The sequence below is a fragment of the Terrapene carolina genome, unplaced genomic scaffold (assembly GCF_002925995.2).
Source record: "Terrapene carolina triunguis isolate 2854851 unplaced genomic scaffold, T_m_triunguis-2.0 Scaffold96, whole genome shotgun sequence".
Taxonomy (NCBI): Eukaryota; Metazoa; Chordata; order Testudines; family Emydidae; genus Terrapene; species Terrapene triunguis.
In genome coordinates, this window is record NW_020664447.1 from 45182792 (window position 1) to 45208680 (window position 25889).

The 25889-nt window shown below is 41.0% G+C and overlaps 1 protein-coding gene across 1 annotated transcript; it reads left to right on the forward strand.

The window, feature by feature from the left end:
- Positions 1 to 3863: 3863 nt before the first annotated feature.
- Positions 3864 to 14741, forward strand: EMC7 (ER membrane protein complex subunit 7). Its single transcript, XM_024202051.3, has 5 exons — positions 3864 to 4188; positions 5225 to 5344; positions 8844 to 8982; positions 11729 to 11809; positions 14298 to 14741. Exons 1-5 carry the CDS (start codon positions 3953 to 3955, stop codon positions 14448 to 14450), a joined length of 729 nt encoding a protein of 242 aa, XP_024057819.1. The 5' UTR covers positions 3864 to 3952; the 3' UTR covers positions 14451 to 14741.
- The last annotated feature ends 11148 nt before the right edge of the window (positions 14742 to 25889 follow it).

Below are 25889 nucleotides of genomic sequence, written 5' to 3' on the forward strand. Positions count from 1 at the left end.
ACCGGCCACTGTCAGAAAACAGGATACTGGGCTAGATAGACCATTGGTCTGACTCAGTATAGCCATTCTTACGTTTGTATATTTCATTAGTCCCTCTGCTGTTCAATCTGTGTATTAGACTGATAGAGGCAAAAATATGGAGATTCGGATTGCAGTATTGTCAGAATGCTAATATTACATTATTCTATGCCTCCTGATTATAGACTGTCAGATGATTATCAGACTTTCTAGCTGACAGTTTATTGAATGAGCAACAGCTGGTTGAAAAGACTCAATCAGACAAGACTGAGGATATACTGGTGAGTTGGAGAAGCCTTTGGAGCAGCTTGTTGGCAGTTTGTATGTCTGTTATCCAGAGAGTGCATCCCTCACTGATAAGACCAGGGTAGAATTTGGAGGTCACTCTTGACTGCTCTCAACATAAAGGCCCACAAAACAGTGATCAAGAGGAGTTAGAAACATTTCCAGTTTAATCAGGAAAAATTGATAATTTTTCTCACATGGAAACTCCAACATGGTCATTAATGTCTTTGTTACATCCTAGGCCACTGCAATGCACTCCTAAGTGGGTTTCTCTTTAAACTGATTCAGGGGCTATGAATAATGAAAAATGCAGCTGCACACTTTCTCCTCCGGAGAGAAGGATGGGTGTAAATTTGTGCCAGTTCTCATCAAACTACACTGCCTCCCAATACACCAAAAGATACAAATTAAAGTTATCAGTAGTACTTTATAAAGCCTTTCTTTATCTTGGCCTGGAGTCCCTCAGCCCATGTGCTTGCTTGACAGTTATAACTGGCTAAAATGGATCTGCCCTTATTTCCCAGGTTTGGTCAGCACTGAAGTTCTGGAGTGTTATCTTTTAAGAGTTTATCTGATGGAACAAAGTTGTCAGTCATTGGAATTACTAGTTCTTCCCACTTTTGTCTAAGTGTGCTAAATTTATAGAACCCACATCTCATAAACACTGCCTGTAGGACAATTCTGGGAGTCCCAAAATCAGTTGCATGGACCACACTGTGTCATCAGATTTCAAAATGATGCTTTAATGAAACATGGTGTTTTCATGTAATGTCAGATTTTGTCATTGACAGGTTAATCCTCTTTGAACAACATAATACTTGTATGCAGTGTTGTAGCTGTGTTGGCTACAAGATATTAGAGAGACAAGGTGAGTAAGGTAATATATTTTATTGGACCAACTTGGATTGATGACAGAGACAAGCTTTTTAGCTTACACAGAGCTCTTCTTCAGGTTTGAAGAAAAAATTTATATCCCAAGAGATAATGCATGTCTAGCCAGAGGCACATGGTGTAATAAATGCTCAAAATATGGACATTTTGCAGTTGTTTACCTCACCAAAGTAGTCAGCTAGTTGATTCATATTACAGACAATCAGGAGCCATTCTTTCTGGGATCTATCATTTGTGATGACAGAGAGCTTGCCTGGGGAGAGAGACTGAATATTCATGGCAAGACTATTGACTTTAAAACTGAGTCAGGAGCTGATGTCACAGTCATCTCAGAAGGGACTTACAACCATCTTCAACCTGTCCCAGAGCTGAAGTCACCTGACACAGCTCTGACTAGCCCTGGAGTTATTCTGATGTGCATTGGCCAGTTCACCACAGAAACAATGTACAAAGACAAAAGCTATGCATTCAGAGTGTATGTGATGAAAGGACCACAGACCAACATCTTTCTCTGATGCAGCATGACAGCCACGATAGACCTAGTGAGAAAAGTAAAAGAACTCGATTGACTATTTGGTGATATTGAACTTTTGAAAGGAGATCCAGTACAAATAACCTTAAGAGAGGTTTCAGAGTAGCAGCCGTGTTAGTCTGTATCCGCAAAAAGAACAGGAGTACTTGTGGCACCTTAGAGACGAACAAATTTATTAGAGCATAAGCTTTCGTGGGCTACAGCCCACTTCTTTGGATGCATATAGAGTGAAACATATATTGAGGAGATATATATACACACATACAGAGAGCATGAACAGGTGGGAATTGTCTTACCAACTCTGAGAGGCCAATTAAGTAAGAGAAAAAAACTTTTGAAGTGATAATCAAGATAGCTCAGTACAGACAGTTTGATAAGAAGTGTGAGAATACTTACAAGGGGAGATAGATTCAATGTTTGTAATGGCTCAGCCATTCCCAGTCCTTATTCAATCCTGAGTTGATTGTGTCTAGTTTGCATATCAATTCCAGCTCAGCAGTCTCTCGTTGGAGTCTGTTTTTGAAGTTTTTCTGTTGTAAGATAGCCACCCGCAGGTCTGTCATTGAATGGCCAGACAGGTTAAAGTGTTCTCCCACTGGTTTTTGAGTATTATGATTCCTGATGTCAGATTATTGTCCATTAATTCTTTTGCGTAGAGACTGTCCAGTTTGGCCAATGTACATGGCAGAGGGGCATTGCTGGCACATGATGGCATATATCACATTGGTAGATGTGCAGGTGAACGAGCCCCTGATGGTATGGCTGATGTGATTAGGCCCTATGATGATGTCACTTGAATAGATATGTGGACAGAGTTGGCATCGGGCTTTGTTACAAGGATAGGTTCCTGGGTCAGTGTTTTTGTTCAGCGATGTGTGGTTGCTGGTGAGTATTTGCTTTAGGTTGGGGGAATTTGTTAACCTTAAGAGAGAATGCTAAACCATATAGTGTACATACACTTCACAGGATTCCTATCCCATTACTTCATAAAGTGGAACCTTAGTTAAGGAGAATGGAGTGGATTTGCATAATCAAGAAAATCTCTGAGCCAACAACCACGTGGTGTGCCCCAGTGGTACCACTTACAAAGAAAAATGGAAAAATATGAATCTGTGTGGATAATAAAAGACATAATGAAGCAGTTGCGAGAGTCATACATATATCCTCCCAACACCTGAAAACTTCCTCCCCAAAGTGAAAGAAGCTACAGTATGCTCCAAACTGGATGCCTCGAGAGGATTCTGGCAAATTCCATTAGCCAAAGAAAATGTTTAACTGACTATGTTATGAACACTCTTACAAGAGACGTCACTCAGTTAGACAACTGCCAGGTCTAGAAACTGGTCTCTGTGCTCATGGCAAACTGAATGGAGAAAAAGGATGGGCCACTCCAGCTGTCAGAAAGAAAAGGAATTCAGTGCCCAGATCAGACATGATGGCGAGTTCAACATCGACATCCGCAGCGTGTTCAGTCAGAAAGAACCACCAACGACTCTACAGAGGGCAGATGCTGAACGGGAGAACTCAAGGATTCCAGCCTGACCCCAGCCAGGTAACCAAGCGTTATGCATTACGGCCGTGTAATACCCTTAACTGACCGAGCCTACTGAACTTCAGCCACAGCCTGATAGTGTAAACACTGTCAACGGTTGGGACACACCTGGGGGGGGGAGAGGTACTAGCGGGATGTGAAAAGTGGACTAGTATTGCGAGGTTCAGCCATTACGTGGCGCTGTCCGTGACGCACCCTATTTGAGCCACCCTGAGCATGCCTGGCCGAGCTTTAAAAGGGCCTGATGACGACACAAGTAGGGTCACGTCCACGCTCTGCGACCATCCATGTCTGATACAGGAACCCCACCCACCACAAACCCACCTCATGCCAGCACAGCAACGTCAACACTTCCGCCTCGGTAACCGTCACGGCCAATCGTTTCACCCCTCCAGAGCCTGTCCTCCGCCACGTGACTCGCAGGCTCGCTTCGTTCTCAACGGCGTTCCTCTGGCGCATGCGCTGTGAGTTTCAGTCTCTGGCAGCCGGTTAATCGGCTGTCCTTTTGTCTGCGCATGCTCTGCGCGGCCGCCCTCTTCCCCCTCCGCACTCTTTTGCGCATGCGTTGAACTCCATTGCCCTGTTCGGTGCATGCGCTGAGAGAGGCGGCCGTTGCGCTCCCACTTGCTCTAGCTCCGCCCTCGTTACTACCGGGAGCGGCGGCTGCTGCTGCGATGGCGGCCTGGCCGGGCCCGCTCCGCTCGGTGCTGCTGTTGCTGGTGGCGTCGGTGCTGCCCGGCGGCTCGTGGGGCTCAGAGGCGGCCGGGGCGGGGGAGTCTCCTGGCGGGCCGGGCCCTGGGGAGCGGTTTAAAATCGAGGGCCGGGCGGTGGTGCCCGGGGTGAAGCCGCAGGACTGGATCGCGGCGGCCCGGGTGCTGGTGGACGGGGAAGAGCACGTCGGCTTCCTCAAGTGAGCGGCGGAGGGGCTCAGGGAGAGGCCGGGCCGGGCCGGGGGTGCGCTGCCGCCGCTTGCCGGGGTCAGCAGGGCCGTTAGTCCCCGCCGGGTTGATCGCTCCTCCCGTGGTCTCTCCTGCCCTCTCCCTGCGCTGGCAGGGGGGGCTGGCGGGAGCCCCCCGCACACACAGCGGCGTCGCACCCCTTCGCGGGGAGGGGGCGATCTGGGGAGCAGGGGCTGGGCTGACGCTCGCCGGGCTCCTGCCGCAAACACCCCTCCCCGGCACGGGTCGCCTCACACCTCCGCACGGTACACTTGGCCGGCCTCCGGAGGCTGAGCGCGCCCTGCCGAGCCGCCTTCCCGGCTGGTCCTGTTGATGCTTTGGCGGCCTGGCCCGTGGCTGCGCCCCTCACTCAAGTCATACTACCCCCCCCCCCCGGGTTGATAGTGTAGGGTTCGTCGTGAGCGTTGGCTGGCTGGTATTCTTAATCTCTCTTCTCCCCCGCCCCCCGAATTATGGGTAGAGCGAGACCACATTTCTCACTTGTCCAGCCTTCCCAGTGCCCCACGAAGTCAGATAGGCTGTGCAGGCAAGGGACAAAGGGAGCTGCCTTCTGTTGTTCCACAGATGTTGTAATGTAGCTATCAAAAACAGGGTAGTACTAGTAGCTGGTGACAGTTGCAAAGCTTCCACCAATTTATTTCTGGCAACCTGATTGTGATGTCATCAGTGATTCCTTCGTTACTTTTTTTCCTAAACTCTTATAATATCTATTATCAGAGGGGTAGCCGTGTTAGTCTGAATCTGTAAAAAGCAACAGAGGGTCCTGTGGCACCTTTAAGACTAAGTCTTAATAGATATTATAAGAGTTAAGACTAAGTCTTAAAGGTGCCACAGGACCCTCTATTGCATAATATCTATTGAAATTTATAGTCTGCTCCTTAATGTCCCTGAATGACAATGATCAGGTGACACCACTTTTTAAAAACAGTCAGTTGTAATAGTCTCTTGTATATTGAAGCGTGATGAATCTTTATTTTCTTTCCTCAGGACAGATGGAAGTTTTGTGGTTCATGATATACCTTCTGGATCTTACGTCGTAGAAGTTATATCCCCAGCTTATAGGTTTGAACCAGTTCGAGTGGACATAACTTCAAAAGGCAAAATGAGGTGAGGCCTTCAGATTATTTCTGCATCGATCCATTTAAACCAATTTAATATGGCTGATAGTGCAGTATTAGTGTTGCTCGAACTCACTGTAGTTAGGACAGGGTTGGTACTTCCATTTTAGACCTTAGGTTTCAATTGTTTATCTCTTTTTTTCAAAAGTTATTTATAGATGGAAATTTAGGTTCAAAGGCTTAGCTTTATTTTGTTTTTGTTTTTTTTCCTCCCTATTCTTACAACTTTAACATGAGTGAATGGAAAAGATTTGGAAGAGTTTTGTTTCCTTTCACCACTTCAATAATTTATTGGGTTGATAGCAGGCAACGTGAAAGAAAATCTGCCCCTAAAACCTCTACTTCCTTTCTTTTTTGAGAGGCTTTCAGAGGTCTCCTGAGATTCTTTTCTTTCCATTTTTAGTCTGTAACCCCTTTCTCTTGGTTGGTTACTTTCTCTCTGAGTCAGGAAGATGGTCTCCGTCTCTCTGTCCCTGGAATCTCTCTGTGATATTTTGTTCATTCTCCTTCAGTCAGCCTAAAGTAAATGCACATCCTTATTCCAGGAGTGGAGCACGTTGCCATGTTAGTATGGAGAATGAAGGGCCGTACTTGTTCCTAAATTCTGAAGTGCTTTTACTAGACCATGGCACAGATCCCTGTACTGTTTGTCTGTGCTTGCCTCATCCACAGCAACTTTAGCTGTGTCCTTTGTGTGCATTACAGTAAGGCGGGGGTGGCCAGCCTGAGAAGGAGCCAGAATTTACCAATGTACATTGCCAAAGAGCCACAGTAATACACCTCTACCCCGATATAACGCGGTCCTCGGGAGCCAAAAAATCTCACCGCCTTATAGGTGAGACCGCGTTATATCCAGTTCGGGCTGGTGCGGCATGCCGGACTGGACCGGCTTCCCCAGGGAGCCCGGGCCCTTTAAATCACCACCGGAGCTCTGGCAGCGGGGCTCGGGTGGGGATTTAAAGGGCCCGGGGCTCCCCGCAGCGGCTGGAGCCTCTGGCCCTTTAAATCACAGCCCGAGCCCGGCTGCCGGAGCCCCGGCGGGGATTTAAAGGGCCTGGGGCTCCAGCTGCTGTGGGGAGCCCTGGTCCCTTTAAATCACCGCCGGAGCTCTGGCAGCGGGGCTCGGGCGGGGATTTAAAGGGCCCGGGGCTCCCTGCAGCGGCTGGAGCCTCTGGCCCGGGCTCAGGTGGTGATTTAAAGGGCATGGGGCTCCACACGAATTCGGATATAATGTGGTAAAGCAGCGGGGCTCAGGTAGCGCTTTAAAGGGCCCGGGGCTCCCCATTGCTTTACCGCATTATATCCGAATTCGTGTTATATCGGGTCGCGTTCTACGGGGTAGAGGTGTACGTCAGCAGCCCCTCATCAGCTTCCCCACTCCCAGCGCCTCCCACCCACCAGCAGCCCTGCTGATCAGCGCCTCCCCGTCCCTCCCTGCCTTCCCCTCCCTACCCAGCTGTTTCGATCAGCTGTTTCATGGCATGCAGGAGGCTGGGGGGGGGAGGGAGGGGGAAGAGTGAGGGCACGGCAGGCTATGGGGATCGGGCGGGAAGGGGTGGAGTGGGGGAAGGGCCCATGACAGAGCCAGGGCTTGAGCAGTGAGCACCCCCCCAGCACATTGGAAAGTTGGTGCGTGTAGCTCCAGCCCCGGAGTCGGTGCCTATACAAGGAGCCACATATTAACTTCTGAAGAGCCGCATGTGGCTTCGGAGCCACAGGTTGGCCACCCCTGCTGTAGGGTGTCTTAGTACACACTGGCAAGTGAAAGATAAAACTTTTGTTGTTCAGAGGTGTTGAAAAAACAACCCCCCAAAAGACAAAAGTTTTGTTGATGACAAGCACCGGTGTGAATAGCTTGCTCCTGCCGACAAACAGCGGCTACACTGCGCACCTTTTAGCTGCACAGTTGTGTCACTAAAAACTGTGTAGTGTAGACATAGCCTAATACACAGCTGTACATTATTGTACACTATTCAGCAAATAGTACAAAGAAATAGCTATCCTGTCCAATAAGAGGGATTTATTTGAACTAGTAAGATGAAATAAACGTGTTTAAATTGCACTTTTTCTTTAATTTATATGCATATGTAGCATCTTTAGCTTCACGTGTTAAGTGATCATACGATGGAAAATCCTGTTATAAGTGATAAGCACAAGAGGCGGAATAAAGGTGCCTATGGGAACTGAAATGCTTATTTTTCTGGTTCTGAAAGATTAACATTTCAAATTGAATATTGCATTAACTGAGTCTTTGCATTCAATTACTTAATGTTGTCTGTCTTATTGGAATAACGCCCCATAATAGTTCAAGATTTTGTTACCAAACTTTGAAGACTTAAACCTACAATCTCATTAGATGTCTCATCCTATTAACAACCATGACATATTTTACTTTTAAAAATGTAAAGTATTTTAAAAAAGGAATCCCGAGTTGAGGTGGGGCTATTTGTTTGTTAGATGTAATTAGAATCTGTGGTACTCAGACAGAGGCTCGGGCGCAAGTGGCTCTTTTAATGTGTCTCCTGTAGCTCTTTGCATTACATGATATTAAAACACTGTGTGATTTAACTATTAACCAATCAGGATGCTTTTATTATGTTATTAATCAGTTGTAGTTGGTAAAATAATACTTGGTCAATCATTTTGCTGTGAGAATAAAATACATATGATACAATATAAATATTTCCCCTGTCATACTGTTTCATTTACTATAGTACTGTACATTTATATTTAAACAATGAATTCACCCTACTGTGGCTCTTTTGGGTAATGTTGATTGCTAATTTGGCTCCTGAACCGCTGAGGTCTGAGTATCACTGAATTAGATTGTTCCAATATTTGTTCCTGTCGAATGCCAGACTTGAAAATGAGCTTTGGTGAATGTAATGTACTTGTTTCCCGGCACGGGGAGGGGGGTTAAGCAAACACTTCAGAAATTGTTAACATAATCCATATTTGACCTGATTATGATGAGTACCCAGAAGAATGTGTTCTTCCAGTTATACTTAACAAGCCAAGTTTACCAGTTAGCTGGTTACTGAGATCTCCATAACTGTATTGAAGAAGACCTTGGAATCAGAGCTGAATTTTTTCTGAAGCATTAATCAAATTGTCTCATGGTAAAGTTAGCTGACTAATTTTTTCTGACCAGCACTAATGTGTTAACACAAATAGTTCTTCATCAACCACTTTCCAACAAATGGTTCTACTGTTTCTGATCTTTTTTTTCCCCCTCTTACCTGCCTACTTTAAATTTTACATTTTACCGTAATTGATTAGAGGGGATATTCTTTGTGGATGGGATGATGGGTATTGCTTAAAGAGTAACATCTGGACAAATGTCTTCTGTGGTTCACACTTTCATGTAGCAGCTTGTTAAGTTTGTGGTCTTGTAACAAGCTTTGACTAGAGGGAATATTAAATAAGGATTTGTCAAGTTAGAGGGGAGGGTTTTAAAAATGCTTTAAAAATACTTATTTTTTCACTAGAGCAAGATATGTGAATTACATCAAAACGTCAGAAGTAGTCAGGCTGCCATACCCGCTTCAGATGAAATCTTCTGGACCCCCTTCTTACTTCATAAAGAGAGAGTCTTGGGGATGGACAGACTTTCTAATGAACCCTATGGTATGTATAGATGCAGCACACAAATCTATTTGCTGCTGATTTTACCTTAAAGCTTTTTAAGAGTGGATTTAGGGTAGCATCCATCCATTGCAGTTGGAACGCCAAGCAAAGAAAAAAATTAATTCTTGGTACTTGTGGAAATAGAGAAAATACATAATCAGTTTGCAAATCTCAGTAAAACAAACTTGTTTTCAGATATATTGTTGATAGGAAAAGAGGCATCTCTAGAGATGAATGGTTACACCAGCCGAACAGCAATTGCAGGCTTATGGTTGTTGGAAAATGCTTATTACTGGTAATTGGATGAAGCCAGTGGGGTGGTGATGCAACATTGACTTCAAGTGTCACCTTCTCAGCCAGCAGCAAGATTCTTTTGCTGCTTTTTTCATTAATAAGAGCAGGCATTGCAGCATTAAGCATAACTGTAATTGCAAATAACCAATACAGATGATGAGTTTTCACAGTAAAATATTAATCTCCTGTTGTATCAAGCAGTCTGCTGTTTTCCCAGTTCAAATCATGAAAGCATTATTTCTTTTCTTTACACTTTTTAAATTAGAATATGAGAACATATTAAAATCTAACATGCAGAGAACAAAATCACAATCTAGGGGGAGATCATAGGCAAATATATGAAAATATGATGCATCCTAAACACTGAATCATTCATTTTTGTATTAAAATAGGTTAAAGGAATGCTATGGCTCTCTAGGTACTAATCTTTTCTTGTCTTGGACAATGTTATAGTTGTAAATGTGATTATTTTAATTTCATAGCCTTGTTTTTTAAACAGTCTTCAAATCAGAAGAACCAAAATGCACACTACTCCTCTTAATGTTAGTCCCAAATATAAACAAAGCTGTGTATGTGCACTATGCTCAGGATGCTTAATAGAGTTTTAAAAGAATTAAGACTTGGAATAGTCTAAGATGGGAAAACCCATAGCTTAAGTATCTGCATCCATTGCAAAGCACATGTAACTGCAATATTAAATTTTGTACAACTAATTTGGTGACTAAACAGTGTCTTCAAGTTTCAAAACAAGACACTATATATGTATAGTGTGTCTATGTATAAATAAATAAATCTTTAGGTTATTGTGTTATATCCTGGGTTAATCATCATTAGTCTAGCAGGAAAAAGGACAAATCCCAACCAAAATCCTTTTAGATATTTTTAATGTCCCAGAGGGTTCCCATGCTTCAGCAGAATAGGAGGGTACTAAGGGAAATACAAGACACACCCACCATCACACACATGTTGCTGCTTTTGCTCCTCAAGGGATGTTGACTGTAGATTTAAATTTAAGCTAATTAGTACTGTCTGGATTACTTTTAGGCCTGCAGATCTTTTCATAAGCAGAGTTCTTTCTGAATTATGACAAACAGAACCTGGCAAAAGATGTGCTTCCAGTGTTTCAGGAATCCACTTCTCTTTTAAATTCAGTCTCTAAAGAATCTCAGAGCTCAACCATTTTATATACTTGGCATGCACTCTAACCTTGCTGTCTAAAGTTTATTTAAATTCTTTGCAGTTCTGCTGAGAATCCTTAGTTATGTACCTCCCTAGTGACCTGTAATGTGGCAGTGTACATATCAGTAAATCCGATTCTGTGACTGTCTTAAAACACTGAAATAACTTTTCAGGAAAATGAAGTCTTTTATTTGCTACAGAACTGCTGATGGGAATGAGCTGTGATTCCCTGAAACTCCATTTTGTTGGGTTTCTCTACCATGGAACAGGTCACAGATCCTAATGACCCCTTTTCTAGGAGGTGATGAGTTTTAAAAATTGACATGTTTCTCTCTTGTTTATTTCTTACCTTTTTACAGTCTCCCAACTACAGTCCGTTTATTAGCCAACTTTTCACTTATGTTAAAAACTTCACACCAAATGTGCACACACCCCAAAAAAGGTGTAGGTAGGATCCGAGTTGACATACATCCATCTCTTGGGCTTCCTGCTCAAGTGTATCTGAAAGATTAATCTGATAGAATTTTGGGGAAAAAACAACTATAGTTTCATTTCAGTTTTTGCCCTTTCAATAAATGAGTTTTTTTTGTAGCCTCCTCTTCCCCACACACGCATCCCTTCAGGCTATATCAGGGATTGGCAACCTTTGGCACGCGACTCGCCAGGGTAAGCACCCTGGCGGGCTGGGCCGGTTTGTTTACCTGTTGCGTCCGCAGGTTCGGCCGATCGCGGCTCCCACTGGGGGCTGCGGGAAGCGGCGCGAGCTGAGGGGTGGGAGCCGCGATCGGCCAAACCTGCGGATGCGGCAGGTAAACAAACCGGCCCGGCCCACCAGGGTGCTTACCCTGGCGAATCGCATGCCAAAGGTTGCCAATCCCTGGGCTATATCCACTGGAACTTCCCCATGGTCAGTTGCCTTTAAAATTCATGATGGTTTTTGTTGCCCTCCACACTCCAAGAGTACACTGCTTTATTGTAGCAATCAGGGTTGAAGGCTTTAGCAATATTCCATTTGAAACATTCCATTCTTTGCCAATGAATCACCAACTCCAGAATTTAAACTGAACTCTCCTACTTGGCCCCTTATAGAACTACTAGATTACTGAGCCAAATCTTCAGTAGTTTTGGAATATGGATTTCCAACTAAGACTGAATCTTCACTCTCAGGTGTTCAATGTCAGATGTCTTCCTGCTTACTGAAGTCTTTCTTAAAATATTTTGAGCAATGACTCAAACTAAGGAAATGTTCTTTGAATTTCTCTCTTTTGTTTAGGTTATGATGATGGTTCTTCCATTACTGATATTTGTATTGCTGCCTAAAGTTGTCAACACCAGTGATCCTGACATGAGACGGGTATGTATGCTCATTACGAGTGGATATCAAAAACATTAGTGGATTCCAAATTTGTAGCAAACAATGGTGATGAGATATTAAGTTACAAAAAAGAAACACAGTACAAACTGAAAGTTGCCTTATGGGACGCACTAATAGACAGCTGTCTTCATTCAGTGAAAACTGAGGCCATGTCTACACTTACCAAAGATCAATGCAGCTACCATCAATGCAGCGAGTATCGATTTAGCAGGTCTCGTGAAGACTTGCAAAATTGACCGCAGAGCACTCTCCGGTCAAATAAGACGGGAGAGCATCTCCCATTGACGCAGCACGGTGTAGACACCGCAGTAAGTCAACCCAAGCTACGTCGTCTCCAGCTACATTATTCATGTAGTTGGAGTAGCGTAACGTAAGTTGACTTACCCCAGTAGTGTAGACGAGGCCTGAGTTGCAAATATCATTATTGGGTTCTGGTATCAGTTCTATAAGCCTGCACTTGGGTCAGAACACAGAGTTTAATTTAATTATGTACTGCTATGAATTGTATTATGGTCTGATATTTTCCAGACTGCCTGCAAAAAGCAATTAATGCCCTAATCTCTCTCCACCTAGTTCTCTTGAAAATCTCCTAATTTTTACTCTTTACTGTTAAAATAAAGCATTGAAGACCCAACAGGGCTTGCTTTTGTATACTATTTATGGACTCCTCTAGGTGTGTTGTGAGGCATAAGACTTAGTGTTCTCTTCCCCTCCTGTGCCACCACTAAAAATGTATGGTTTACTGGGCTATTAACTACTCCTGGTGTCACAGTGGTGTTATGGAGCCTTAATGTAGCCATTTATTTTTAAATGATCCTAATTTATTGTCCTTTTACCATGCAAAATGCCAAATAGCGGAAAGCTAGGACAAAATGGAGATTCAAGGTGTTTACTAAATCTTTTCTACTATCTAGAAATGTTCATTGTCTGTCCTTGGGTGGCTGCTTCTTTTGGGATTCAGTTGGTTCCAACTCCTTTCTCAGAAACCACTGTCTTTAGTAGTACTTTGCAGGTGTCCAGCCCTCTTTAAAGTGGTACCTATTAAAAGCAAAAATCAGAAGGTGTTTAATGCCTCTGGTTTAACTTTGATAGAAGCTAAAACTTGAAAGTAGACCAACTACCTATGAAATGCTGTTGAAGTGGGTTAAATCCTAGAGGCTGTTTTAGAAAAAAGCCAAAACAGCAAAAAAAACAAACAAAAAAAACCCTGTTGTTCTTTATGAAGTGCATGCACTCATCCACTGCTCTGGACAGAGAAGCTACTCTCATCTTTTAGTTAACTGGGTGATTTGGCTTGTTAATAAAAAAATTCAAAGTTGAAAGAATCTTGATTGGCATTGAGATGATCTTGGAGGAATGGGAAAGAGTTAAAATCTAAGAGCTAGAATAAAATGGAAAATGACATTGCCTTAGGTGGCTACGTATTAAACCCTGCAGTATAAACCTAAAACTCATTCACTTATGAAAAAGGAGCTTTTACTACACTCTTCAACAGCTTGTTTTGTTTTCTTTGGGTGATCAGCATATTGATACCTAATATATAAAGCTGAGGTAATAGTTGTGCACTTGTATAAGTATTAAAGATAGTTATAATATCAATAGGCTACCCAGCTAACTTTTGGCTAGTTCTTACTTGAAAAACACTTGGAATTATAAGACAATTCTGAATGTTGGCATTGCCTTCCTGTCCCTCATGTATAATAAAAATATAACTAAAAAGTTATAGAACTTTGGAAAAGTAATTTAACTTTTATTAATAAAATACTTAATTTCCTTTTCTAAAAAGATAACTTGTTTGTCTTTCAAAATGAAAGGATATTTATGCTAAACTATCTAAAGCTATGGTAAGCATAGATGGATAGATGTCCTCACATTAAGATCCTTTTCTGCACATAGAAAAGGAAGACATTAAGGCAGTGGATCAGAGCTGTAAACTAGCTGTTCAGTAATTGGTAGCTATGTAAGAAATTCTAAACATTTCTGCTGGATGTGCAGTAAATACTAAACCTTTCTAAACCTTTGGGCCAAATCTGCAAAACTTAAAAATATGTAAAGTCTAGAAGAGGACATTGATCTTAAAATCTAAAGAGCTTAAATCTTAAGACAAGTCAAAATAGTATTGTGCAGAGGATCAGTGTATCTTAGCTACAGTTAGCTTTGAAAAATTGATAGTTTTTATATAATAAGTATCTGCCCTGTAAGGCTACTTGAGACATGGTTGCCTTGGCTATACTGAGTGCTTTTAGTATTTTTTTTTTTTTTTTAAGTTTCTTTGTGTAGTTTGGGGTTTGGCTGTGGTTGCACAAATAAATTATCTTAATAGTGATGTGCTCACTAGAGAACTAGTGCATAGCAACACAATCGAGGAAATTGCAAAGCTACTTAATGTGCCTGTTCAACTGATGTTACAGAAACAGCCTTAAATAGTCAATAGTTTACACTTAGATTGTCTGATTTTTGTGTGCAGGAAATGGAGCAGTCAATGAATATGCTAAATTCCAACCATGAACTGCCCGATGTCTCTGAATTCATGACAAGACTTTTCTCTTCAAAATCTTCCAGCAAGTCTGGCAGTGGGAGCAGTAAAACAGGGAAAAGTGGTGCTGGAAAAAGGAGGTAGTTTTTTCTTCCTCCTGCGCCTGAGTTTGCACAACTGTTTTTGTGTGGTATCATCTGTATGGGTCTTGCAAGTTCAAAACACCACTACTGTAAACTTGATCCAACATGAAAATTGATCTGCTACAACTGTTGTATGTGATTGTAGCTTTTTAGCCTATTTAAGCTGTTTTGTACTTGGCAGTAAGCAGAGGAGGACATGGCTTCAATCTTGTATGTGTATAAGGTCAATATCGATGATACTGAATTAACTATATTGCTCTGTAGAAAATGACATTAAAGTAATTAAATTATATGATGTGCTATACATTAATGAATAAGTTTTAATCCTTAGACAAAATCTCACTATATGTAACAACAACTTTTGGTTTCAAAGAAAGAGTTCTATTTTTAAAAATGAGCTTAATGTTTTTCTATCCTTCTATCCAGTTCTCAAGTGCATAAAGTTTCTCCCTTTAATGAAATTGAGTCATTTGAGTTTACCGAGGAAAGAACTGGCTCTGCCAGCTAGAAGTATTTGAACTGAATATACTATGTATTTGAGTTACTTTATTTTGTATGTACATTTGCTGGCTGCCAAAATCCTATTTAATAAGGTTAGTTTGAGTGGAATAGTAGTTCATGGGTTTTTCCATTTCATTTTACTTATCTAGCAGCTGCTACAAAACTTCAACACGAGCAGGCAAGCATCCTTTTCCAAAACTGCTCATGACCTCCGTCAAGTTACTTATGGATCTCCAATAGCCATACAGTAAGAGGAATGCAGCTCAGGTCCTTCCGCTTACACTGACCACACTGAATGCCTCATCTCTGAAACATACTTGATTCTTACCAGTTCTCTGACTGTATTTGCTACTAGTTTGTCTAGGAGGCAGACTTGAAGCCAAACACAGGGCAAATAATTTTACAAGTAGCTAGGTTGACTCCCACTTACATAAACTTTTAAAACTGTTTATATCAAACTCCATAATAGAACACGATTGCATTACAAGGTAAATGGAACTGCATGTGGTCGTTTATTGGCAACACTCTACTCTTCTTCATCCTGACTTGCTAGGCTGTTCTAGAATCCCTCATTCATTTGATATGAATGAAGAGAATCTTCTCAAGCTGCTCAGTGTTAAGCAAATTTTAAAGGTGATTTAAATTCAGATGCTGTAAACAGTTGACTATTCTCCACTCTACAAACATTTTGTAGAATTAAAATTATTGGAACACCTGCTTACTGCCATTAGTGGCTCTAGCTGTAATTCATTTTTAAGCTTTATAAGGAATAATTGTTTCAGGGTGAAGCAAACATTTGCAGGGACTTATGTCATGTCCCAAATATTTTAATTTAATGAAAGAGCTCAACAATGTAGCTATTCTTAAAATATCAGTTTCAGTTGCTTATTTCAGTTGCTTTTATAATTCATTTGTTTCTCATTGCCTGCTAATGTCATAAGCAGTAGGACCCATATACAATGGTTATGGTTGTTTGGTATCTAAAATGTATCTTTTCTGAGCTTTAATAACCATTTTCCAAATTGCTAGGCCAATAAATGTTTTATAACAAGACTTACCAGTGCAGCACCATACTATATACCTTGACGGGTGTTATAACATAGCCAAACTGAGGCTTAAAGTATTATGTAACTGAAAATCACTCTTTTCAACTGTACTTGGAATAAGAGGGGTGATTAAACATTAGGTTCACTCTTTTTCCATCTGTCCACACACACATTAAAGTGAGATTTTAATAAACTTGAAACTTAAGCAGTTGCAAGGCAGCATAACGTGAAAACATCAATTATCTTATTATGGTAGACCTTTATAGCTAGGAAACATAAAAGCTAGAAACTAATAAATATTTGTTCACTCTGTATATTTTGACCTACATCAGGGATCGGCAACCTTTGGCACGCGGCCCATCAGGGAAATCCGCTGGCGGGTCGGACCGGTTTGTTTACCTGCAGCAGCCGCAGGTTTGGCTGATCACAGCTCCCACTGGTGGCGGTTTGCCGTTCCAGGCCCATGGGGGCTGCAGGAAGTGGCCACCAGCACATCCCTTGGCCCACGCCACTTCCACCTTCTCAGAGACAGGCACCTGTCTCCATTTGGTGAGACTCCTGTTAGTTGCAGTTTCCTATTGAAGTCTGTTTCAGGCTCAATATGATAAAACAATAATGCTATTTGGCATGGTTTCCTCCTCCACATAAGTGAGGGCATCTGTCCCCAGTTCTGATGGTGGTATGCAGAGACATCTTTAGGGTGCTGCTGAGCTAGTCCCAAACACAAGTAGCAAATAATGCTTTTTTTTTTTTTCCCCCTCTGTCTCCAGTTGATCTGGAGATGGCATTGTTTACTGTCATATGGGGTTCTAGCCACAATGTCTGTTACCTCATGTTTTACTTGGAGCTGGCCATAAAGGTGATCTGACAGAAGCTCATTTCATAGCCATAGTACCTCCACCAAGAATGCCTTTCTCCTGCACAGTTACTGCTAGTATAATGTGTGATCTGTAGTTGTCTATTGACTGTCCAGTTTGGGGTCATATACAAATCCTTGAATAGGCCGTGAACCTGCCATTTCGGGGACTGTTTCTCACTCCATACCCCAGAATAATAGCTGCCTTTAATGAGGATATTTGAACTAACAGAAAACACCACCTGGCAACAGCAAGAGTGTTGGGGTGGAGAGTCAGTGGATATGGTACATGTTTCTACCGGAAATTATTCTGACATTCTTCAGAACAATTCCACCATCTCATTTATGGATCTTCTCAATGACCCTTTTGAGAAGTTGGATGGAAGGAGAGAAGGGAGAGCTGTTAGGGCTCATTCCATCTACTGGACATGTATGTAAGAAAATCTGGGTATTACTGTGATGGGTGATTTAGGCACTTATAAAATAATTTTGCCAAAGATGTCTTTCTGTTATCTAGCTGTGGGGGGAGAAATTTTATTTTCAAAACTGAGTTTTACATTTGTTGTGTGTTAATTTGTAATTGTCTCCTACCTAATCTGTAAAATGTGGATGATCATGCATACCTACCTCCCAAGGGTGTTCTGAAGATTAATTACTAATTTTATTAGAGGAAGGGCAGGCTGAGATTAAGACAGTGGTGAGAAGAGGACTGATATTCAGGAGATAAGGGTTCTTGATATTGCTACAGACTTTCTATGTGTTTGGGCCAGCCACTTAATATTTCTGTGTTTCAGATCCACACCTGTAAAATATAGATAATTTTTTTTCCTTATCAGGAGTATTGTGAGGATAAATTCATTAATGAATATGAAGTTCTCAATGAAAAAATAAATATAATCAGACAACATTTATATTAAACATTTATGTAGCATTTTACACATACCAAGTACTGTACAAACATTAACTAAATCAGCCCTTTACATAGTCATAGGTTGAGATTTCTAAAGCAGTCTAGCCAATTTAAACACACATCCTCCATTAACTGAAGGAAGATGCTTTGAAAATCTCAACCTCAATGGCTACTGGGTCTGTGATTGCATAAGGATTACATGTAGCAGACTGCTCATAAAAGCTACAGTGAACTCAATATCCAATTATTTCATGTTCAGTAGGACCTTTTAAGAAGGAAAATGGGGGGTTTCTTAAATTTGTGTAAAAATTTAATGTGTAAATTGTTGCTGGAGTACGCTTAATTTAGAAGTGGTTTTCCAAGAGTGAAGAGAGAGATTAGTAAGCAGTGAATATGCAGAAGCCAAAATATGTTTTTAATAGGGCTGCCGATTAATTGCAGTTAACTCACATGATTAAAATAAATTAATCACAATTTTAAAAATCATGATTAATTGCAGTTTTAATCGCACTGTTAAACAATAGAATACCGATTGAAATTTATTAAATATTTTGGATGTTTTTCTACATTCTCATATATTGTATTCTGCGTTGTAATTGAAGTTAGAAGTCCTGCTTCTTGTTCAGCCAATCCCTAAGCCAAACAAATTTGTTTACATCTACAGGATATAATGCTGCCCTCTTCTTCTTTACAATGTCACCAGAAAGTGAGAATAGGTATTTGCATGGCATTTTGCAAGTTATTTACATGCCAGATATGCTAAACATTCGTATGTCCCTTCATGCTTCGGCCACCATTCCAGAGGTCATGCTTCCATGCTGATGACGCTTGTTTAAAAAAAAAAAAAGCGTTAATTAAATTTGTGACTGAACTCCTTGGAGGAAAATTGTATGTCCCCTGCTCTGTTTTATCTTCATTTTGCCATGTATTTCGTGTTATAGCAATCTCTGATGATGACCCAGCACATGTTGTTCATTTTAAGAACACTTTCACTGCAGATTTGACAAAACACAAAAGATACCAATGTGAAATTTTGAAAGATAGCTACAGCACTCGACCTAAGGTTTAAGAATCTGAAGTGCCTTCCAAAATCTGAGAGGGACGAGGTGTGGAGCATGCTTTCAGAAGTCTTAAAAGAGCAACACTCAGATGTGGAAACTACAGAACCTGAACCACCAAAAAAGAAAATCAACCTGCTGGTGGCATCTGATTCAGATAATGAAAATGAACATGCGTCAGTCCACACTGCTTTGGATTGTTCTTGAGCACAACCCGTCATCCGCATAGACACGCCCCCTGGAATGGTGGTTGAAGCATGAAGGGACATATGAATCTTTAGTGCATCTGGCATGTAAATATTTTGCGATGCCAGCTAGGACAGTGCCATGAGAATGCCTGTTCTCACTTTCAGGTGACATTATAAACAAGAAGCAGGCAGCATTATCTCCTGCAAATAAACAAACTTGTTTGTCTGAGCCAGGGGTACTCAAACTGTGGGTTGGGACCCCATTTTAATGGGGTCGCCAGGGCCAGTATTAGACTCACTGGGACTCGGGGCTGAAGCCAAAACCTGAGTGCTTTAGCCTGGGGCAGCAGGGTTTGGGCTGGGCCCCCTCCCCTACTACCCCTGCCTAGGGTCACATAGTAATTTTTGTTGTCAGAAGGGGGTCATGGTTCAAGGAAGTTTGAGAACCCCTGGTCTGAGCGATTGGCTGAACAAGAAGTAGGACTGAGTGGACTTGCAGCCTTTAACATTTTGCAGTACTTGTATTAGGTGAATTGAAAAATACTATTTCATTTGTTTTTTTACAGTGCAAATACTTGTGATAAAAAATAAAGTGTGCACTGTACATTTTGTATTCTGTGTTGTAATTGAAATCAATATATTTGAAAATGTAGAAAACATCCACAAATATTTAAATACATGGTATTCTATTATTGTTTAACAGTGCGATTAATCACGATTAATTTTTTTAATTGCTTGACAGCCCTAGTTTTTAAAGATTGTATCACTCGCAGCTGCCGCTTTCTGTGGTGTTTTTGTGTGCGCTTGCATACTGGGACACTATCAGCTTAAAAAACAAGTTACAATTTTGTCTGAAAATTATTTAACAATTGTTATCAGAAGTAACACCTTCAGTTACTATAACTGAAATATTGAGAAAATTCTTCTGTTTATGCATGTGACAGTGAAACCCAACTATAAAAAGTCCTGATTCCCTTGTACAGTCAGTTTCCTCTTCTGTTTTTGTGGGATTTTTTAAACAGCAAGGGATCAGAGAAAAGTGTTTAAAAAACCAGCAAATGTGATTGTAAAACCACAAAAATAGACTGAGGACGTCTGGCCCATACATAATACCCAAGACTGCTTTTAATTCATTTTGTCTTAGTGGACTGGATTTCAAGTTGATTATGTCCTCTTAATTATCTTCTGCAAATTATATATAATGTATGAATCATTTATAAAATATGTATCCACCACATTTAAGAATATGTATATATAACTTTGGTGTATTTTATAAGTTTCCGAGGTCTGATTTTTTTTCAGAAGGTTAGTAAATAATGTCACTCTACACACACATTTGCAAAAGTACCTATGCCTTGAGGCTAAAATTACATCAGGACTTGATTCAGTAAAACCCTCTGTCTGGCTTCCATTCCATACTACATGAGCCATCAATTGATACATTTTTGGGTTAATGCATAGTCTTGGATGGGCCTCTGTGTGCAAGTCAGGAAAGTATTTTTTGGAGTTTTTGTTTGTTTGTTATTGAATCTGGTGCGCTGTCAGGTAGGAGCCTTGAGTTAAAATGAACTAAATTTCATATAGGCTTCAGTAGTGCTAGAGTTGCTTGTGACTTCATGGAAAAGAACTGGAACTCAGTGTTTTCACTAGAAATTAAAGGCAGTATCAGCATTTTTAAGGTACTAAAAAGGAGATTTCAGTGAGCAAGTGAATGTCTTGCCTGACCTTGATCTTATTGCTGTGGATACTTTGAAGCCCTAACGTGCAAAGGATTTTGAAATGATAAATGAGATTCCTTAATGTGTGGTGTGATATTTATCATCCTCAGCAATGTCCCAAGTATTTTGTGATTCTAACAGGTAAAAAACCTCTGCCTGAAAGATAGATAGCAATAAAACATCAATGATGTTGCCTCTCTCCTTCCATTCTCATGTATCAAGGTGGTCCCAAAAGGACTTGTACTGTGACTAGCACTGTTAAGTATATTTGTCAATGAACTGAAGGAGAGCATGGATCTGGAAATGATTAAATCCATAACTGACAGGTGTAGGGAGCATAGTAAATACAGAAAGAACAAAGTGTTTTTGAGCTTCAGGCAGACTAAGGTGAGGAGGTTTAATTTTTTTTTAAAGTTATTCAAAAATTATATACTTAGGGGAAAATTTGATTCTTGAGGCTGCTCTTCACACTAATAGGATATTGAAAGGCAAGAAAATTCAGACTGAGGCCACCAAGATGATATAAGGATTTAAGGAAGACTGAAAGAATGTAAAGGGTCTCTGATAAGTCAGATTTGGCTCAAATTTGGGTATTTAAAAACCTTAGAACAATAAAAGTATTCTCATGATTAAAGAAACATTAATTCCTGCAGGAACTAGTTTTAACAGTATTCACTGACAGTTGGTTACACTGTGTCTGGCCATTGTGCAAGTATGTGTGGGCAAGTCCCATGCATGACCTTGTCACAGTCATAGTTCCTGCACCTGGGCAAGCACATGCACTGTTACCTCTCTGTGTGCCTGGTGGTGCAAAACACCCAGATGGGGGAAGAGGGAGGCAGTGGCCATGCCTCCCCTTTTGTATGGGGTGAGGGTAAGTGGACTGTGGGTAGGACTCAGGAGATCTGGGTTCAATTTCCAGCATGGCTACTGAGTGATCTTGGGCAAATTGCTTCCCTCCTGGTGCCTCAGTTTCCCCATCTGTAAAAGGGGGATAACAGTACTCACCACCTTTTGGAAAGCATTTTAAGATCTGCTGGTGCAAAGCACTGCATACGAGCTAGGTATTGTTATACCATCCTAAAAGGCTGAGACAGCCTAACAGTCTCTGCACCTGTCACTCAGAAAAAGATTGTGCCTAAATGCAAGGCTCTACCTACATGGCACAATTTAGCCCAGTGTTTGCAACCATCCCTGCATCGTCATGCTAGTGCATGCTAATCTGAATGTGACTGTTTAGAAATGTACTTAACCAATGAAAAACTCGCAAGCCTTTTTACATTGTCAAAGCCAAGAGAAATGCAGAATGTAAGTAAACAGCATAAATGGTGAAAAGTTCATTAGACTTTTAAATGTTTTGTTTTAATAATCTAAGATGTTTATAGGGATCTGGGTAAGGATATTTGATTTTAATAAATATTTTTGTAACCTGTCATATTTTAAATCTCTTGAGCTTTAAAAAATGACATTTAAAGTGCAGTTCTACTCAGAAAAGTGATTGTAGAAATGGCATTGTAGTATTCCATGTTTATTCTGTCCTTGTGACTGCATCACAGGTATGCTGAGTTTCCAGGTAAAAAGAGGGAGGAGGCGGTTAACTTCCAATGCTGCAAAATCAATCTGGGATCCAAAGTCCTATTTTGTCATCAGTGTTACTGATTCTGCAGGCCAAATTCTGCCCACCTTTAAACTCTTGTAACACCTTTCTCTTCAAATTATGCCCTGAGTGATACTTGCACAATCTTTTGTTTTCAATACGGTTGTGAAGCTGCAATGACAGAATTTTTCCATGCAGTTGGAGCATACTTAATTCTGTTATAGATGCACAAAATAGAATCCAACCCAGCTCATCCCTCTGAAATGTGTTGATTGTGCACAGCTAACAGTAAAAATCAATAAAAACTTACTTTGCCACGCAGGTAGACCCAGATAACACTGAAGGATACACAAAAGGAATAGATTTCAAGTGTCATTTTTTTTTATCATAGCTGCATTTTGAACTGAAACTTTAAAGATGAGTGTAGAGAAGATAGGTGACTACAGGTATCAGAAGAGCAACAATATAAAAGGTGGCTGAAATTATTTATATTGAATGCTACTATGAAAACAAGTAATGGGAGAACGTTTAAAGGCACACACTTCACCTAGATACAGACGCTCCCCGACTTACGCGCCAAAAAAACCAACAACCCTATTGCTAGCATACGGAACTTTTTCCGTACGTGCAGATTTGCGTAAGTCGGATTTGCATAACCCGGGGGACGTCTGTATTAGAATACATATATCCCCTGCAGCCTGAGGGGGGTGTCTGAGCTAGAAGGTGAAAGAGGGCTCTGTAGCTTTCAAGGTCTCCCCTCCACAAACACACCTTATGGGAGCTCTGATTCCTTGTGGGTGTGGGATGAGGGACAGTAGTTAGAGGCTGGGCATCCTAGTTGATTGGCTGGTTTGAGGGGTGCAGTGCAAGCCCATTGGCTCTGCACACACAAAGAGAGATCAAATAAATCCTTTCTCCCAGTTCAGGCACTGTTATATGCCCAGATCAGGTCCCACCCATAGGATTAGAGTAGGACTGGATTTGGGGTCTGCTGTGGCTATTGTGACAGTCACCTTTTAGCTACTAGGAAGGAATTTCCCCCTCACTGCTAGATTGGCTGGCATGAGGTAGGTTTTTTGTTTTTTTGCCTTCACAGCAGCCCAGGAAGCTGGTGGGGTAGATTAGGAAGAAAAGTTCAAGCAGTTGCAACCTGGGAGGTGTCCAGTGCAGGTACTCAATCAGTGGTGAGGCCAGTTCCCAGGTCAACCAGAACTGGAGGTGGAATAAGCCGGCAGATATCCGGGAAGCTGGGAAACAGGGTTGGGACTCCTAATCCCTGGTACAGTGAGTAGACAAGCCCTTTTCCACAGCCCCTTAAGACTACAAGAGAGTGGAGGGTTGACAGCTGTGCTCCATCAGGTGGAACATTACGGAAAGAGGAATACTGCCTACTGAGCTGCGTTGGTTATCATATTTACCAAAGGTGCTCAGAGAAAGGTTAGCCACACACACAGAGGAATCCAGGCTCCTTACTAGATGTAGTATATTGGGCTAAATGATCCAAAAGATCCTTTCCTAAATGTAATATCCATGGTTGAGATTTTTAAAGGGGCCCAGTGGAGTTAGGCACCCAAATCCCATTGAAAGTCAGTGGGAATTAGATGTGTAATTCCCTTAGGCCCCTTTGGAAACTTCATACTGTAGTTCTATGTTAGCACTGAGATTCTACTGCAGAAGCTACTACTCAATTAATTGATATTTTTAATTTTCCCTACTGATTGCATACTCATAATGTGTACATGGCTTTCTTTTCCACTTTGATTTGCCCTGCACTTTACACAGATTACAAGGGCCTCATTTGACTTACTCTGACAAACATATTGTTGAGATAGTGCTGGCAAAAAGTAAGTGTATGTATTACTGGCACTTTCAACTCTTTCATTGCATCAACCAATTATTTTTATCACCAGGCACCTCCCTACTGATAAGAGGTCATCTGGCCTGAATGGGACTGGCCAGATTTCTGTGCTTTCTTATTAGCCTTTGAAGTTTATGTTGTGATAGAAGTTACTTTCTCCAAAGCCCTATTAATCTAGGTACAATAAGAAAAATACAGCAGGATTTTACAGAATCAGCCAAATTTCACTGAAAATACACAGTATAAAAAAATTCAGTGTTTACATTTTCTGCTTTAAAAAAATGAAATAAAATGTCTATAGAGCTTTTAAAGCTCTTTATGCAAAATTTTATCCTACATACCAGTACATGATACCAAAGGTCCTATTCTGTTCTCACCCCACCTCCAGCCCTGGATACATGAAACACCCTCTTTAGTAGCACACACAACAAAAGAGAAAAACAACGAGGAACTCTGTCTCTTTCTCCTTTGAACTCAATATTATTAGAAAAAAGGCTAATTGTGTAGAAAATCTACACTATCTTTCCTACTTAGTTTGTTATGAGTATTTTATGATAGGCCAAATATACCCATTGGAACTCATTATTTGCTCTATTACTATTGTCATGCAATAAATTGTTAATAGATACATCATTCGTTTTTCCCGTCTGAACTTTGTCTTTTCTCAGTTGCACTCTTGTTAGGAAACAATTATAGTTTCAAAGACTAATTGCTAGCATGATTTAAGCACTGTTTTTTTCTTTAAATAGAGTTCATACTACCTGCTTCTTCATGTATATTTAATACCTTGCCTATAGTTTGTGTCTGCATACTTTTACTGCCTAATATTTCTTTCATGTTCCAAGTCAGGAGTTCAAATAAGCTATGTAAAGACAGGTATATTGCTACAATAATCGGGTGTTTTACTGAGAATATTAAAACAATTTATCATCAGAAGTTTGAATATGAAATGATCTTTGTTTCTGCTATAACCTATGTTCCTGTAAGCTGTGAAAGTAACTACCTGCTTTCTTTATTCTTATGAGTACTTGTTTTTAACCAGAAACTTAAATTAATGCTAGATTTTTTAAGTGTGTGTGTGTGCGCACTTCATTTAACTTCTTTACAGTAATACACTGTGGCCCCAAATGCCAGTGCAACAAAAGTACAGCTGTGTTGGATTGTGTCAAAGAATTCTTTGCCCTGATTTGGTAGAGAACAAACAATATTAAATTTTTACTAGAATTGTATTAATATTTCATATTTTTATAGTATCTTCTATCTGAGGATATCAGTGTGATGCTACACAATGCTGCTTCCCAAGCAGATATTTTTCTTCTGGCTTCAATGGTAATCATCATCTCAGCCATTGAACACAGGGTTATGTCATAGAATCATAGAAGATTAGGGTTGGAAGAGACCCCAGGAGGTCATCTTGTCCAACCCCCTGCTCAAAGCAGGACCAACACCAGCTAAATCATTCCAGCCAAGGCTTTGTCAAGCCTGACCTTGAAAACCTCTAAGGATGGAGATTCCACCACCTCCCTAGGTAACCCATTCCAGTGCTTCACCACCCTCCTAGTGAAATAGTGTTTCCTAATATCCAGTTTCCTAATGTCCAGTCCAAATGAAGCTTGCAGAAATTGGATTGTGAAAAATTCATACCCTTTCATTATAGAAAAGCACTATTCTCTCCATATCCTTATGTCCTGCCTTTCAAGTAGCTGCA